This window comes from Bemisia tabaci, chromosome 8 (genome assembly GCF_918797505.1).
Source record: "Bemisia tabaci chromosome 8, PGI_BMITA_v3".
NCBI classification, from domain to species: domain Eukaryota; kingdom Metazoa; phylum Arthropoda; class Insecta; order Hemiptera; family Aleyrodidae; genus Bemisia; species Bemisia tabaci.
In genome coordinates this window covers 17688216-17704590 of record NC_092800.1, presented here as the reverse complement: position 1 = coordinate 17704590, position 16375 = coordinate 17688216, and the positions used below count along the sequence as shown (strand labels likewise).

The 16375-nt window shown below is 39.2% G+C and overlaps 1 protein-coding gene across 1 annotated transcript in view; it reads left to right on the top strand.

Annotated features, from left to right (window-relative positions):
• Positions 1-13543, top strand: part of LOC109044608 (SEC14-like protein 2) — an 87125-nt gene extending 73582 nt beyond the window's left edge. The window contains exons 5-9 of the mRNA XM_019062429.2: positions 773-853; positions 4943-5142; positions 6284-6438; positions 11873-12024; positions 12800-13543. Coding sequence (XP_018917974.2) covers positions 773-853; positions 4943-5142; positions 6284-6438; positions 11873-12024; positions 12800-12918 — 707 coding nt within the window. The 3' untranslated portion in view covers positions 12919-13543. The remainder of the gene's footprint in view (positions 1-772; positions 854-4942; positions 5143-6283; positions 6439-11872; positions 12025-12799) is intronic.
• Positions 13544-16375: the final 2832 nt, after the last annotated feature.

Sequence of the window (16375 nt, the reverse complement as noted above, 5' to 3'; positions counted from 1 at the left end):
AGACGAGTTCCTTCATTCAGTCGAGTATGCAACATGTGACAGTCATGCCCGAACAGTTGCTTATTCTGCTTCCCTAGCAAAAACAAGAGTCTCCATTATGCTGAGTAGCTATGAAGAGCACAGTGTACCTGGGAAAAATAGCATATCGATGGTAAAAGTACCAGACCACGTATCTCGGTTTGCAATGTTACAGACTTCCTGTCATACTTTCATTTTTAAAGTGGAACACTATTCAACGTCAATTCTTGAAATCCTCCATGATTTTACCTCTCTGCACAATGAAAACTCTGTGAAAACTTTATGGAATGATATTGATTAAGACACAAAAAAATAAGACGGGAGCGGAGATTTTTATAGACACCGCAAATGAGATACTTGGTCTGGTAGTTTCACCGCCGATATGTCATTCCATCGTAAAATCTTATTAATCTTGTTTACAGGAACAAAATTTTGCAAATACAATGACAAAATTTATTTTTGACTTTGTACAGCAAAAATTTACTCATCGTGATGAAATATTCCCATTTAATACGAAAAAATAACAGAATAAAAATATTTTCACCACAAGTATCTTTTTTTTGTCACAATTAAACTTTTCTTGGCTAAATTAGATGTTTCCTCGATACATGAAGTATGATCCAAAGTGCGACGAAGAACAGCATAAAACGCAATTTTCTTTAATCTATTTAACGAATCTGATTTTTCTGACAAGTGATGCTTTCCTTTTCTTCGTGTGTTTTCTAATCTCGTTCTTTTATGTCTTAATTTTCAGCCGGTGAAGTTACCTTAAACATGATTCAGATGTACGAAGCTAACTACCCCGAAATACTGAAAGTGTGCTACGTTGTAAATGGTGAGTAATTCTCTCAATAACTAGGACATCTGGCATCGTTTACAACATACTACATACATTGGGCACGAGAAGAGATGACATACCTCTTTTTGCAGAATATTAAAACCGTCTTAAAAACATTCTTGGCATAAAACTAACAGTATAACGAACAGTCAATATTTGATAGATTCGCGTAAAATGAGGATACTTAAGAAAACAAGTTTTTATTGTAGAAACAGCTTGATAACCGCCATAGGTCGGTTAAAATTCCTAAAACAATTGGAGGTACCGAAATTATTGTGACATTAATTTTTTTAGGTCATCAACCTGATGATTTTTTCCACACTAGGTCACCCTTTTTATGGGGAAATATTGGAGGGAGAAAAACCACTCTCCTTTTGTGAAAAATTCGAATACACCATAGATGCGAGTTTTTTCTGCAATGCCCCATGTAAATATGTATATGCAGAAAGAGAGTGGAGGTCGATAATTCCAACACTTGCCTCTGATGCATAATTTATGGATGTTCTTTCACATAATGTTTTAAATTGATCGGATGTTTTAAATTGATCGGATGTTTTAAATTGATTGTGTTTAATTTGATCGGAATGTACAACATACTAGGGGTAAAACCCCCAGCATTTGAAAACCATAAAAATTAGTTGAAGTTGTTTTCAAAAGAAGCTCAAATTTCTGAAAAAGGGGAACTAAATTCGCTCTTTCTCTCTCTCTCCCCATACTCAATGCCTATGGATTTAGTGGGAAATTGATGTTGCTTGGAGGGAGCAGAACTTGCTAGAAGCAGGGAGAGGACAAAATCTTAATAATTTCGGAAAGCGCACTAAATTAAATTTAATTGCTTTTAATGAAACGTCTAATTTCCAATTATCGAGGAGGATACCCCTCTCACCCTCCGCTCCCTTCTCTCCTTTTGTCCATAACGTACATCAATTCAAAGGGAGGAGGTTATAGAAACTGATTAGAGGGAGCAAAATTCGTCGGGAGGGGGCGACAAAACCTCCATGAATCTCGACAAATGCATAAATTGATCTAAATTGCTGTGAAGAAGGGTTTGAATTCCCAATCTTGGGGGGGGGGGGGGGGGCTTCTCTGCCCCCTATTGAGACTCCTGTACTGCCATGCTAAGGAAAAACGCCGTATGAACATTCGAGAGTTGCCAAATTTCCTTCGATAAAATGTTTATTTTTGAGGAAAGCTTTGGATATTTTCCCTTGAACTTTTCAGGAACTTCAGGTGAAATTGCGAGCAAAATTTTCTGAGAAATGGAAGAAAAAATATTTACAAATTTTCCGTCAATTTGTGTTTTACTAAAGAAAATTTGGCAACGCCTAAAGGCTCATACAGCGTTTTTTTTAGCACGGTAGTATACCGAGTCGAAGCTGATAGATGGGGGCGCTAGTGAAGCACAAGAATGGCTCTAATCAAACGTCCTTGAATGGAAGGGAAATCCATCTACAAATAGACTTCCGAAAAACACGTATCTGCTGCCTCAAAGCGATCTACCATACGCTGTTTTTCGCATATTTTTTTGCAGATAGGTCTTTTCGGTTAATGACGTCCGATTCAGCCGGGATTACTTCATCGCGAGGCGATGAGTGGGGCAAGAGATTAGCGGCACTGCATTCATCAAAATCGAAGTGTCGCTATTTTGGCTCAAGTCAGAGCCGGAGCGCTACCGTACTTGGCCAAACCTCGTAACTCCTTTGAAATTCCCTATGGAGGGACAAGGTTTTTGCCCGGCGGGACACAGCGAATGACTCACAAAATGTGTACCTGACCCGCAACAAGGAAAGGGCAGCCGTTGCGCCACGGTAGAGGTTGTCAAATCGTGCGATAATATGCATTGGAAAACTCGTTTTAACATTTTTTTTCAAATAAAAATAAATTTCTTTTTGATATGAAGAATAGTTTTTCGGTAATGAACACTTTCAGGCGAAAGAAATTATTTTTTAAACGAGATCATGCTTTTCAAATGCAAATGAGTTTTTTGTTTTATTACTATTTTTTGTTCAAAGGAAATTAAATCTGGCGGAGAAAACGCAGCAACATTTCTTTGAATTAAGAAAAATCTCCTTTCAATGAGGAAAATGTCTCTCATTGAAAAAAAAATGTTTAAGTAAAAAATTCTGGTCCTGAAAATTTGTTTCTTCAAGTGTAGGAGAATTTTGTTTTAGTTTTGCAGACAATGTCTCCGAATAATTTTTTTTCAGTGCGTGCCAGTTCTGAACTTAGGAGGGGAGGGGAGCAACCGGTGCGATTGCTCCAGGGTAATTAAATAGTCGCTCAAAAAAATTATAATTTTTCTTTAATTTAATCACAAAATTGTCAGTTCTGTGAATATCCCCTATATAACTGCCTTAGTGCCTATCTTTGGCATAGTTCGCAGTCTTCAAAGCAAGATGATGAGAAGGATTTTTATGAGCCCCCACTACGAAAATCCGGCGCTGGTTTGTGCATAGCTCACAATGTTCCATACGATGGAAAATAATGGTTTAAGAGCGCAATTTGGCAACTGTGGCCACAATATTCATTACCAATATCGAACCGCTCCTCCGGGCCGACGCAGGTGCTTCTTTCGTTTTTTGCCGCGCCCGATTCGCTGACATGGTTTCACGAGTTCTCCCACTGCCCCCCCCCCCCCCCCCCCCCCGAGAGATCCCAGTAAGATTCGGCAAGGTTTTTACATTGTGGGACCGTGAGAATGGGGCGTTAGACAAAAAGGACTTCGTTATTTGTTTTTTCTTCAAAATATAACGTAGAAATTAGTTCGCACGATGGTGAAGTTGGAAGTCCATTCCTACAGCTCATTATTGAAATTGGCACAGGCAATGCGTTCGAGAAAGAAAACAGAAGGGCTGTGGAGCGATCTCATTGGTTGAAAAGGGTGGTTGTTAGGGATTTCAGCGGAAAATGATGGGCTAACCATAGAGTAAAAAAGACAACCAACTCGATAAGTGACACATCAATTTCGTCGATGTCACTTTGCATCTATGTCGATGGCACAATTAATTCAAAATACATGTCACCTTAGAGACTTAAACGGAGAGCTAGAAAAAACAACCACTTCATTAAATGACACCCCAAACTCATCGATGTAACTTCTCACCTATGTCGATGGCACAATTAAGTTAAGATGAATGTAGACTCATTGTCAGAGACGCAAACGCACATGGAGAAAAAAAAACACGGTTGTTCGACGGTTACTACGGTAATAATGTCACACGGGATTCCACGGAAATGGAACCGTGGATTTTGGTAATATTATTGATGAGCACAGTAGCATAAACATGCTCATAATAGTATGTCTCTGCCCACAGTAATATTACGATGAACATGGTCATATCACCGTGCTCATCGGTACAAGAATCAAAATCCACGGTTCTACTACCGTGGAATCCCGTGTTACATTACTACCGTTGTAACGGTAGAATAACTGTGGTTTTTTTTCTCGGTGCAGTTAAGAAAAAACAACCAATTCAATAAATCCCAACCCAAACTTATGCACCGATGTTACTTTGCACCTCCGTCGACAGCAGTGTTTCAAGATGAAGTTACACTAATTGGATCGAGTCCAGTGTGAGCTGATTATTTTGATTGATAGATATAGCGATGGACAAAGAAAAAGAAACGAAAATGGAACAATCCTGATGGTTGAAACAAATGATTCTTATAGACCGAGGGGTAAAATGATGGACTAATTACAGGGTCTCTCGTGGGTTGCCGTTAGTCTATTACATAGATCTCCTTTGTACATTTTAACCACTTGTTCCCAGCATTGGGATCGCTCTGTTTTTCCTCTGTCCTCTTTGTCTATCGCTTTCTTCGTCGATTTGAAAAATTAGACAGCTGAATATTGCGGTGTTTATAATTATCATTATTTAAGTTGCAAAAATGAGAACGACGTCATTTGGTGGATTCCTGTTCTGTTTTATCATCGTTCAATGAACTTGTTGATATCTCAGCCAGGAGTATATTCCAGAACTACTCGGTGCGTTATCGCTTTCTACGTAAATTTTTACAACATTTTTTACAACATTGCCTATCTCTCCCTTGTGTTTTATACAAAATCATTTTCTCGCTTCTTTCTAGCCCCAAAAATCTTCAGTCTAGCATTCTCAATAGTCAAAAACTTCCTTAACGACTACACCATCGGTAAAATTCACATAACCAAGACGGATCCTGCAAAATGGAAAGCTCTTCTTTTGACAAAAGCTGATCCAGATCAGTTACCGGCCCATTTCGGCGGCACGCAGACGGATCCAGATGGAAATCCTAGGTGTACGATGAAAGTAAGTTCAAAATTCTTATTTTGGTGGACACATTTTTGGGTTTCAAATGGAGCGTTGTGAATTGGACCGCGTTTAGCAGAAAGGAACCAAGCCACATCAGCTATTGCCAAATTTAACCGGGTAATTTCATTTTTTACAGAGATCGTTTGTGCGGATTCCTTTGAAAATTTTAAAGAATTTGCCTCGTGCTATGCAGAAAATTCACTGAAATTTGCACAAAAATCCGCATGACCGTTTTCATGTAAAAAAATTGAAGTTCCCGATTAAATTTGGCAACAGCTGAAGTGACTTGGTTCCTTCCTGCTTAACGCGATCCAATTAAACAGTTGATGCCGCAAATACCTGTACGTTGCGCTTGCAACCCCGGTGGAAACATGCCTTGAATTTACGAGTAATATCACTTACGATACCAATGGCCGGTAATTCGCAAGAAGCTAAAAGATGGATTGCAAAATTGCGCAATGGCATAGTGAAACATCACTGGTAATAACTTTCAAAAGTACGGTTTCGGCCCGAAGCGCCTTCATTTCTTACTGATACCTTACGCTTTGTCGCGCAGTTAGTTTGGTTGCTTGTCCGATCCAAAATTCTACCCATTAAAGGTCACGACCCTCCCTACACGCTCTTCAAGGTCTATAAAGCGTTTATTCCAGATAGAGGCAAAATAATCAGTATGTACTCTAATTTTGTCCCCAATTTCTGCTTTTCCATTTATCATCAGTAGCTGGCAGATTTCCAGCAATATCAAATTTTCTACGACACAGAGCACTTGTCTTTTCCTAAAGAAGTGATGTTATTCAATGGAAATCTTTAATTTACAGTTGGATTGCATTTTGCAAAACGGAACCAGGAGCATTGCAATGTTGCTCAGATTGTGCAACTTCGCCCATCGCAATGTAACGATTTATACGCTGAAAAAATACGATATTTACATGTAATTTTTGTCCTAAATTTACAGTTTTTCGCGAGTAAAATTGAAACTGTTTAGAGTTAATCAGGTGTTCCTTCCAAGACAATAGGAGCTGCACAATCCTAGCAATATTGCAATGCTCCTGGTTCCTTTTTGCAAAATGCAATCCAGTTTATACACATGAGAAATTACAATAGATCTAACCTCAAATTTCTTGTTACGTTTGATTAGATTCGACAAGGTGGGAAAATTCATAAATCCTACTACGTGAAGCGAGGTGATAAAATTGCAGACTCGGACAACGGCGACTATTGCACGGCGACTGTCAAGAAGGGCGAAAAACTGCGGCTCTCATTCGTGGCACCAGTTGGCGGATCTTTTCTCAAGTAAGTTTTCAGGGATCTTCAAGTACATTTAAGGTGATTCGATGGACGCCATATTTTGTGTCAGGACGGCATGCGATATATCGCATCAATTGGTTCCATTTTTTCAGCTACTCGTCATTTCTCTCCAATTTTGAGATCGCAATTCTGTTGTTAGGAGAGTAAAGCACTCACTCACCAATTTTAACAAGGAAATTCAACGTAATAAAGGCGTGTTTTTTTTAGAGAGAAAACATCGCATTCAAGTGCAGTTTCGATATCAGTATCGAATGCGATGTTTTCTCTCTAAAAAAAACACGCTTTTATTACGTTGAATTTCTTTGTTAAAATTGGTAAGTGAGTGCTTCAGTCTCCTAACAATAGAATTGCAATCTCAAAATTGGAGAAAATGACGAGTAGCTGAAAAAATGGAACCAATTGATGCGATATATCGCATGTCGTTCTGACACAAAATATGGCTTCCATCGATTACATCAAACTCACAATTTTTCACTCTTTCACTCGCATTTTCTCGGATTCAAGCACTAATCTGTGTTTGCATGTACAGAGAAAAAATTGCCATGTTTATGGTTCTGTTACCACTTCACCCCCATGAACATATCCGCAAACCAGTCTGGTGCGATATGCTAAAATTAGCACAGGGATTAGAAGTTTGTTTAATGTCCATAAATAGACCATTAACTGCGCTACGCTGTTGCCACTTTTAATACATATTAGGAAATATCCATAAATTCTCAATAAAAAGAGGTAAGTTTTTGAAAAAAATACTGGAACAATGTCCCCTCGAAACTATGACCGATTTCATTCGGATCTCCTTTTTAATCCCCAAGAAATAATTAAAAATCGAGTTTTCCGTACGGTCTGGCAACCCTGCTGCCACCATGTGATGACGTAAGCGCAAATCGACTGGCGCGGAATCCCGGGAAAATGCGCGAATGGTTTCGCCGTTAATTGCTGTGAGCCCTTGGCGTGATTTATCCACTTATATCTTGGATAATCGGGCTTGCCGGTTGGTGACTCAAATCGTAAGGGTTTCATCATCGAAATTTTTAAAAATTTGCAGGGCACGATTATTTCCTCGGAAAAATTTGCTTCAGTGAAATGGTAAATCAAGAATGAATCAAAGTTGACGATCCATTGAAGTCTTTGAATTGGATGCAACTTCAATGAAAGTGTTCCCAGACTTATGAACGAATAATGTAAGTGTAATCGTCTGAGGATAGGAGTAACTTAGTGATGATATGGACCGCTTCAGGCATAAAGGATCCAAGTCACATTAGCTATTGGCAAATTCAATCGGGCAATTTTATCTTTAACATGGAAACGGTTGTGCGGATTTTTGTGCAAATTTCAGTGAATTGTTTGCATCATATACGAGACAAATTCCTTAAACTTTTCAAAAAAATCCGCACAAACGTTCTCTTGTAAAAAATTTAATTGCCCAGTTTTTGGTGGTACCTGATGTGGCTTGGTTCTTTTCTGCTACATGTGGTCCATATACTCGAAATTTAAATGGATCGCGTTCAGGGCCGGATTCACCTACTTGCTACCCATGGGCTGCCTGTATTTTGCCTCCCCCTTCCCATTCGTTCTGGAACTTCAATAAAAACCATCAAGTGAACGTGCCGGAGGGGGTGGGGTGCATTAGACGCGTTTACTTGTCTTGGACACATTTTTTCCGAAAGCCCTGTCAACACTACTAGGAAAAGTTCACGGAACTTTGCGCGAAAGTTAAGTTACGTAAACCTACCTCTGTGTGAACAAGGCCCTTCATTTATTAGTATTGAACGAAAAAATTATGAAAGAACAAACATAAACGTCGTTTACTAACTTTAACTTTGACTGACTCTTAACTAACACTGTATTTGGCGCAATGTATGAAGCATTCCTACAGTCTTGTAGGCGCTGTGCGTTTCACACCGACCGCTGCTGACCGCACTGTGTCTGACGCAACGCGTGAAGTATTCATGCAGTCTTGTAGGCGCTAATATGTGTTACATGCCTACCGCCACGCCAAGGGCTTCTCCTTTTCATCTCAAGTCCTCGGCATCATTACTCTCTACTCCGCGCGCCGTTCCAGGCCAAATTGCGTGTTTGGTTTCTCTCTTAACTAGACAAATTAAAGGTGCTGTCTCTTGTATCACCGAAGGACGACAGAATTAAAAATTACTATACTCTCAGGAAATGAGAGATTTCTTCGCCTTTTCTCGTTTGTCATTTTTTTCCAGAATCAGATTTTTTTATACCTACATTTAAAAGAATTGCAAAATTTGCCGCCCCCCTAAATTTTCCGACATGGGCCGTGGCCGTTCCGTATCTTTTGCATTTCCCGGATCTTTCTCGGAACTTTTGAAAAAAATCTCAAAGGAATTGCGGAACTTTTAACGGTCATGGAGTGGGAGAAATTGGAACAAAAAATTTCCGAATCCCGGAACTTTTGACGGACATAGAACGAGAGCACTGCCTCCAAGCTCCTCAATGCACATATTTTCATCGTCCACTGAAATAAAATTCTCGGCGTTTTTACCAAGGTCCGTTGGTACCTTTACCATCTCACTTTTTTTACCAATTATTGGTAATTTTACCAAAGACAGACTGGTAAGCTTACCTAAAAACCGGCATTGTTACTGTTTTTTCAGGTAAGAATACCACTTTTATTGGTAATCAATTCTCGGTATCTTTGCCATTTTATCTCGGTAATTCTACCATAGTCGATAAAAAATATTGGCGTTTTTACCAAGGTCCAGTAAAATTACCGAGAAAGTTCAATAATTTTACCGTGATTTCTCGGTAAAATTACCAATTCTATAAATGGTAGTTTTACCAAGAAAAAACTGGGATCAAATAGAACCCTGAATTCTTGGTAATTTTACCCTTTTCTTAGTAGATACACCGAGATTTTTTTTTCAGTGTCGTAATCGGTAGAGCGAACTTTTTTCTCGTCGGAGCGGCAACTTGCGCGAAAGCACCCGAGGCGACAATTTTCATTCCGATCGCAAGAGTGCTGGAATCGTGTCGAAGATTACCCACTCCGGCCTGGAAAGGGGGGCGCCGCGCCGCCGGCCGGGAAGGCGAAAAGCTCGCCGCTCGGGACGTTTACTCGGCAATTGGGATTGGGAAACGGCCGAGAATCCCGGGGAACCCACAGCCGGGTGCAGCGACCGCGCTGAACTGTCCGTTGCCCGGTCACGATTGTCGCGAACGCTCACGTGTTTCCATGGCTTGCGTCATGTCGTGTTTACCCGATCCTAACTCCGTGGACACGAGGAAGCTTCCGAGGGAGTACTGCCGCGCTGAGGAAAAATGCCGTAAGAACATTCCAGGGTTGCCAAATTTCTCCGGATTTTTTTTTTTTTAATTTTTTTTTTTTTTTTTTTTTGGTGTTATAAAATTTCTTTATTGAATGCTCACAAAGTGGAAGTATCAGGGACAGGTGCTACCCCGAAGGCCTTTAAGTATATACTAATTTATATAGACGGTATTAGTGCCACGTCACAGAAAAGCAACACTGGAAAAAAAAAACACATTGGATCTTGAGTCAAGACTCTTAAAAACATCGACAAGAAAAAGTGCTCTTAATTCAATCAGAATCTAGCTTAAATCAAGAACCAAGCCTCTTAATTTAAGCGGATGTCGTTTTGATTTTGCAAAATTCCGATTGAATCAAGAGTATTTTTTCTTGTTAATGTTTTCAAGAGTCTGGACTCTAGATCCAATGTGTTTTTTTTCCAGTGAAGATATATCGATTTAAAGAGGTTATGCCGATGTTATAATTGGACCGAATTCGATATAATGGAGAATTCCTACGATGACGCCGCCACTAATAACGTCTATTGGAAAGCACAATAATAAAACAAAGTTCAAACAGTAATCTTACACACTATGGGTGTCACTCTTGATGTATTTCCCTGTATTATACATTTCTCCGGATTGAGCATGCGTTTTTGAGGAAAGTTATGCGTATTTTTCCTTGGTATTTTCAGATATTTTAGATTAAATTGCGGACAAAATTATCTGAAAAATGATAATGATTTTCTTTGCAAATTCGGTTTTTATTGAAGGAAATGTGGCAACGTCTAAAGGCTCATACGGTGTTCTTCCTTAGCACGGCAGAGTAGGTCTACCACCTCTTTTGCGCAATGAACCGTGATAGGTTCGGGGTTTGTGGTATAGGCGGGAGTACAGTACAGTTGATTTTTTTTTGAAAAGAAAGTTTTTCTGGGTTTTGTAACCTGTTTGGATACTGCAACCATTGCATGGGAGTACACGGTCTATGATATCTCATGGTGTCGCAAAGGGGGGGGGGGGGGTTGGTTCAAGGTTTATAAGTTTCATGAAAATCATGGGAATTTACGTTTTTTGGGAAAATCTCCCTGCTATTGTGGGAGATGCAGCACCCCTCCTGTGGCCCTTAGGACCAATTCTAATCTTAAAGTATACTTTGCCGTACTCAGGGCACGAAATCTTTGGATTTAAAATGCAACCTTATACATCCAATTGACAAGAAATGAATTTTTCCGTTTCCAAATCTTTATAGGACTCTAAAGCGAGTTCTCCAGGGTCGGATTTAGGAGGTGGCCACGGCCAATGGCGGCAAATTTAAGGGGCGGCAAAATTAAGGTGCGGTAAATTTTGAAAATTTTTCAAATGTAGGTATTAAAAGAATCGGATTCAGAAATAAAATTACAAACGAGGAAAGGCCACAAAATCTCTCATTTTCTAAGAGTAGAGGAATGGTAATTTCTAATTTTATCGTATTCCGTTGATACAAGAAAAAGCAGCTTTAATTAGTTAGTTAAGAGAGAAACCAAACACGCAATTTGGCCCGGAACGGCGCGGCGCAGAGAGCAATGATGACGAGGACTTGAGATGAAAAGGAGAAGCCCTCCTCGGCGCGGCGGTTGGCATGTAACACATATTAGCGCCTACAAGACTGCATGAATACTTCACACATTGCGTCCAACACAGTAAGGTGAGCAGCGATCGGCGTGAAACGCATAGCGCCTACAAGACTGTAGGAATACTTCTCGCATTGCGCCAAACACAGTGCTGTCGATGCGGCACGGTGGCAGAGGTTAAGACTATTAAACCACAAGTGTATTCGTTCTTTCATCATTTTTTCGTTCATTTATCATAAATGGAGATATCATATCCACACAGAGATAGGTTTATGGAACTTGACTTTCGCGCAAAGTTCTGTGAACTTTTGTTAGTAGTGTTGACAAGCTTTCGCAAAAAATGTGTCCAACACGAGAAAATGCGTCATATGCACCTCTGCCCTTCGGCACGTTCACTTGATGGTTTTTATTGATGTTTCAAAACGAATGAGAAGGGGGCGGAGTATATTTCCGTGAATTATAAATAAAGGTCCTTCCTACTATGAACGATCATAGTTTGATTTAATGCTTCTAAATACTTCGCTTCTTCATTTTCTCAGGTGGTCTTTCCGGACGGACTCTCATGACATAAGGTTTGGAATCAAAAGCCAGGATGAAGAGGGGAATGAAGCCATTGTTGTTCCTTTAAAGAGGGTGGCTGCCCACCAAATGGACGAAGTCGGAGTGACGACATTACCTGTTCCTTGTACATGTAAGATCCTCTCATAAATCATATTATTATAAATGGACGGGTTCAAACAAAAATTTTTCGCTGATCTCTCCTTACTCAGTGTTCCAATGTTTTATTCATTTTGATACGCTTTTAGTGTAATAATTGTTCTTGTGCATGTTTTTAAAAAGTGGTCTTGCAGATGAAGGGATTTCCCGAAATATATACAAGAAAATAAACTTCTACTAATAACGATTCGTGAAATGATTTGCTTTTTTCACTTAATCTAAATATTTACAAACATTCTCTCTAAAATTAGCAAAAAATAGTGTATCTCCTCTTTGCAAAATGTGGTCCATTTTTTAATGCGGTGATTGCATAAGACATTTCATGTTCAACATCTGGACTGATTTCAATTGGATCTCTACTTGATGAGTTCGCCAAAAAAGGGCTGAGAGATTCCACTAATGTCCCTAGATTCTAACTTGTATCACTGGAAATTACATGCTATCAGCGTAAAGATCCGATTAACATTAGCAAATTTCATTGCTTGCTCCTACTCTTCATTTTCATTATGTCAGTCTTTTTTACATAATTTTATTCTCTCTATACCAGGGGCGATTCTGCAAGTTGGCAACACGGTTTTTCCTAGATTTAAATCAGTTAAAAATATCGATTTTAGGTGACCAAGAATCGACTGTTACACATACATTTAAACGGAGGAAAAACAGTGTTGCGTATCTTCAAGAATCGCCACCGCTCTACACTCTCTTTGAAACTGATTATTTATTGAGTTACGTGTTATAATTTTTTCCAGATACGGTGCTGTTCGACAATAGTTACAGCTTCTTACGGAGCAAGAAATTGCAATACAATATCGCTGTGACGCCGCCAATCGATGAGGATGGAGCACCGGACATCTCGCGCACCGATTGATTTATTATAATTCGATTAATAAATCGGTGGCCAACCAATGGTTTCTTCGTGTGATATCTCTTAATACTGTTACCATAGTAAGCTCATGGTTTTAGGTTAATTTTTTAAGTGTCATTTTTAAGTGCAATACTACGTATCAAAATATTTCGACAAGCCAAACTAGATGCCAATACAAAGGAAATTCTTTCCAACGGATGTGCCTTGAATTTCTTGATTCGACGAAAAGTTCACGTGGGAATGACGTCAGTAGTCAGTAGCGATTTGCAAGTTTATAACATTGTGTTTCCTCAATTTAAATCCATTTAAGATATCGATTTTAGGTGAGGCAAGCGGCCTCACCAAGAATCGATTTTCTTACATGCATTTAAATAGAGGGAAAACAGTGAAGGAAACATCAAAGACAATAATTCACATTCTGCGTGTAGAAAATTCGTATTTTATTTGAGGAAGTTTGACAACTTCTGAATTTTCAAACTACGTGTTTACTCCTGTCGCAACATAACTTTACATACAAGATTGGCAATATCTTTTCACTCTTTCCTTCTCTGACTCACATCTACTTTTATAGAAAATTGTTTTTAAAAAAATGTCAATTTATTGTAAATAAATATGTATTTCCGTAATATTTTACGAGTTTTTCTTAATGACTAAATGCAAGTTTTTTCCTTCCTGCAATACCAAAACTTTTAACTGATTACTTCTTTCCATCCGAGAGATGAAGGAATGAGATGTGGACTAGAGAAAACAAGTTGTCAGTATAGTAGGCAACAAATTTAGTACAAGCCTAGATGGTCTAGTAGTTGCTATTATTCTTATTTTTCTTCCGTCCACTAAAATTGTGACACATGAAATTACTGAAACATGGGCTACCATGCACAAATTCTCCGAATTATTGCTACACCACGAGGAAAAAAACTTTCTCTAAAATGAGGAGTATGTAACTCCACTTTAAAGCGTGATTTAGATTGGAGAAAAACGTGCAATATGAGAAGTTTATCCATTGAGTATTCCGGAGGCCACTTAAGGAGAGAGGAGGTCTAATATTTGCCTTTCGAGGTCTTAAGAGGGAGGATGGGGGCCAAGTCTAGTCTTACTTAAGCCTTCCACTTAAAAAAAATAAAATATCCAATTAAAAAACGGTTTCCAGCTATTTTTCAGGCATTCTGAGTTATTTTCAGAAAAATTCGAAATATTTGAGCGTGGGGTTAGGTCAGTCTTACGTAGTTCTTCAGTCTTACGGGGTTGAGAAGTTATCTTACGAGCAGCTGACAAAAGGAGGGCGGTCAAAAAGTCGTCCTAAATATCTTACGTAAACTTGAACAGCCCCCAAACTATTCGTTACAAAGTATTATACTCGGAGACTTAAACGCGGAGGTAGAAAAGTAAACCACGACCTGGAGAAAAAGGGCGAGAAGGAGCAGTGATTTGAATCCCATAGTATTTGTGACAGTGTATTCCTTGGAGACCTAAACGCAACGTAGAAAAGTGAACCACGCAAATATTGGTCCTAGCTGTGCGATATTTTTTTGAAAATTGTATATGCTGAAAATGGGAGCAAAGAGGTAGTCATTTGAACTCCCTACCTTTTATCTTGTAATTTTCTTATCAATTTTGAAAGGAAGAGGGTAGAGAGGGGGATTGCGTACATAGTGTTCTTCCACCAATCACCAATTTGGCAACACTGCAAAGAGTAGCATATTGACGGCTCATCACCTGACCGCTGTTCCAGCGCCAAATACAGCCCTGATGATCATTAAACGCAAAAATTATACTCGCCGCTCATAAGTTAACAACTCTATAGCTTTGATTGATGCTCAAAGAAGGTACTTAACATCATAGAACGACAACTCTTCAAACGATCACTCGCTTCATCTGCTATCGCAGTAACAGAGGTGTAGGAATAGTAGGTACTCATAGTCTCATTTTCTTCGCGTATCACCGAATCCGCCGGAATTATCACTACTCCGCTCTGCCGTGCTGAGTAAAAACGCCGTATGAGCCTTTAGACGTTGCCAAGTTTCTTCCGATAAAAACCGAAATTACTGGAAAAATTGTGAGTATCATTTTCTAACATTTTTAGACAATTTCGTACGTAATCTAATCTAAAATATTCAAAAATCTCAAGGAAAAACATGCATGAATGTCGTCAAAAATACATGTTTTATGGAAGGTAATTTGGCAACTCTCGAACGTTCATACGGCGTTCTTCCTTAGCACGGCAGTGCTGTCTGTGCTAAGAAAAAAGTCAAATGAACATTCAAATGCTGCCAATTAAATTTCCCTCGATGAAATATTGATTCATGGGGAAAGTAACGGATATTTTTCCTTAAAATTTTCAGATGTCCTTGGACAAAATTGCGAATAAAATTCATTCGAAAATTGGAGGAAAAATAACCACAAGTTCTCTTGAGATTTTTTGATTTATCGGAGAAAATTTGCCAACGTTTGAAGTCTTATGCAGCATTCTTACTTATCACAACAATCATAGCAGTTCACTAATGGCATGTTTACATAACACGGAGGGTTAAGTGCCAAATAGACCCCACCCACCGGCCAGCCTCATTTTGCATTTTGAAAAGTCCAGCATTTTTTGACAGGAGAAAGGTCTACGAAAAAATTAATAATTGGTTTTGGTCTGTCACCAAATCGCTACATGTGGTGAGATATTGGCGTAATGGGTCTGACAGTCGAAAGTGGCCATTTTTCGGGCTTTTTTCGCGTTGGATGACGTACGCAATCAGAGTGGAAAGGAATATCGGGGTGATTTGTGCGTTGATAAACCACCTTTAAAGAACAGATCCAAATTACAGTCCGAGACTATCTTGCGCTCTGGTCGGAAAACGGTGCTGAACTTGAAATAAAATGTGCAAATTGGCCGTGCTCGCCTTTAAAACCCATACTTACGGCAATTTTTCACACTGCGGAGGTTTTATGAGCGGCTTTGACCAATTATTTTTGTTAAATTAAATTTTCTAAGTCAAAATGCGCTAGCGGTATTTCAAAACCTCAAGCCCAACTCCCACTAAAATATACTTTCCTTGCCCCTCCCCCCCCCCCCGAAAAAAATTACACCGTCCGCAGCTCTTAAAAACTGAAAACTTCATCAAAAATCGGCCAAACTGCATTTCATGCACGTTGCCTAATTTTTAGCTCGTGTTTTATTTTGGTGAGTTTTTTTTTAAACCCAATAAAATGAAAGCACGAGAGCAGTGGCGAGGTGTCAATGATCGATTATCGATATTTCCCCATTAGAAGCTATGGTAAAGAATCGATTGTTAAGATGTTTATTGCGAACACCCTGTTTATCGAGCGTTAAATGGCATATCAATCAATGTATCGCAAATCACGCCACGCCACTGCACCAGAGGATACTAGAGATTGTGTAGCGCAGTAGCGCAGACAAATTCTGGTTTAATACCGTCTAAATATACACATCATGACCTGTTATCGAATCGAA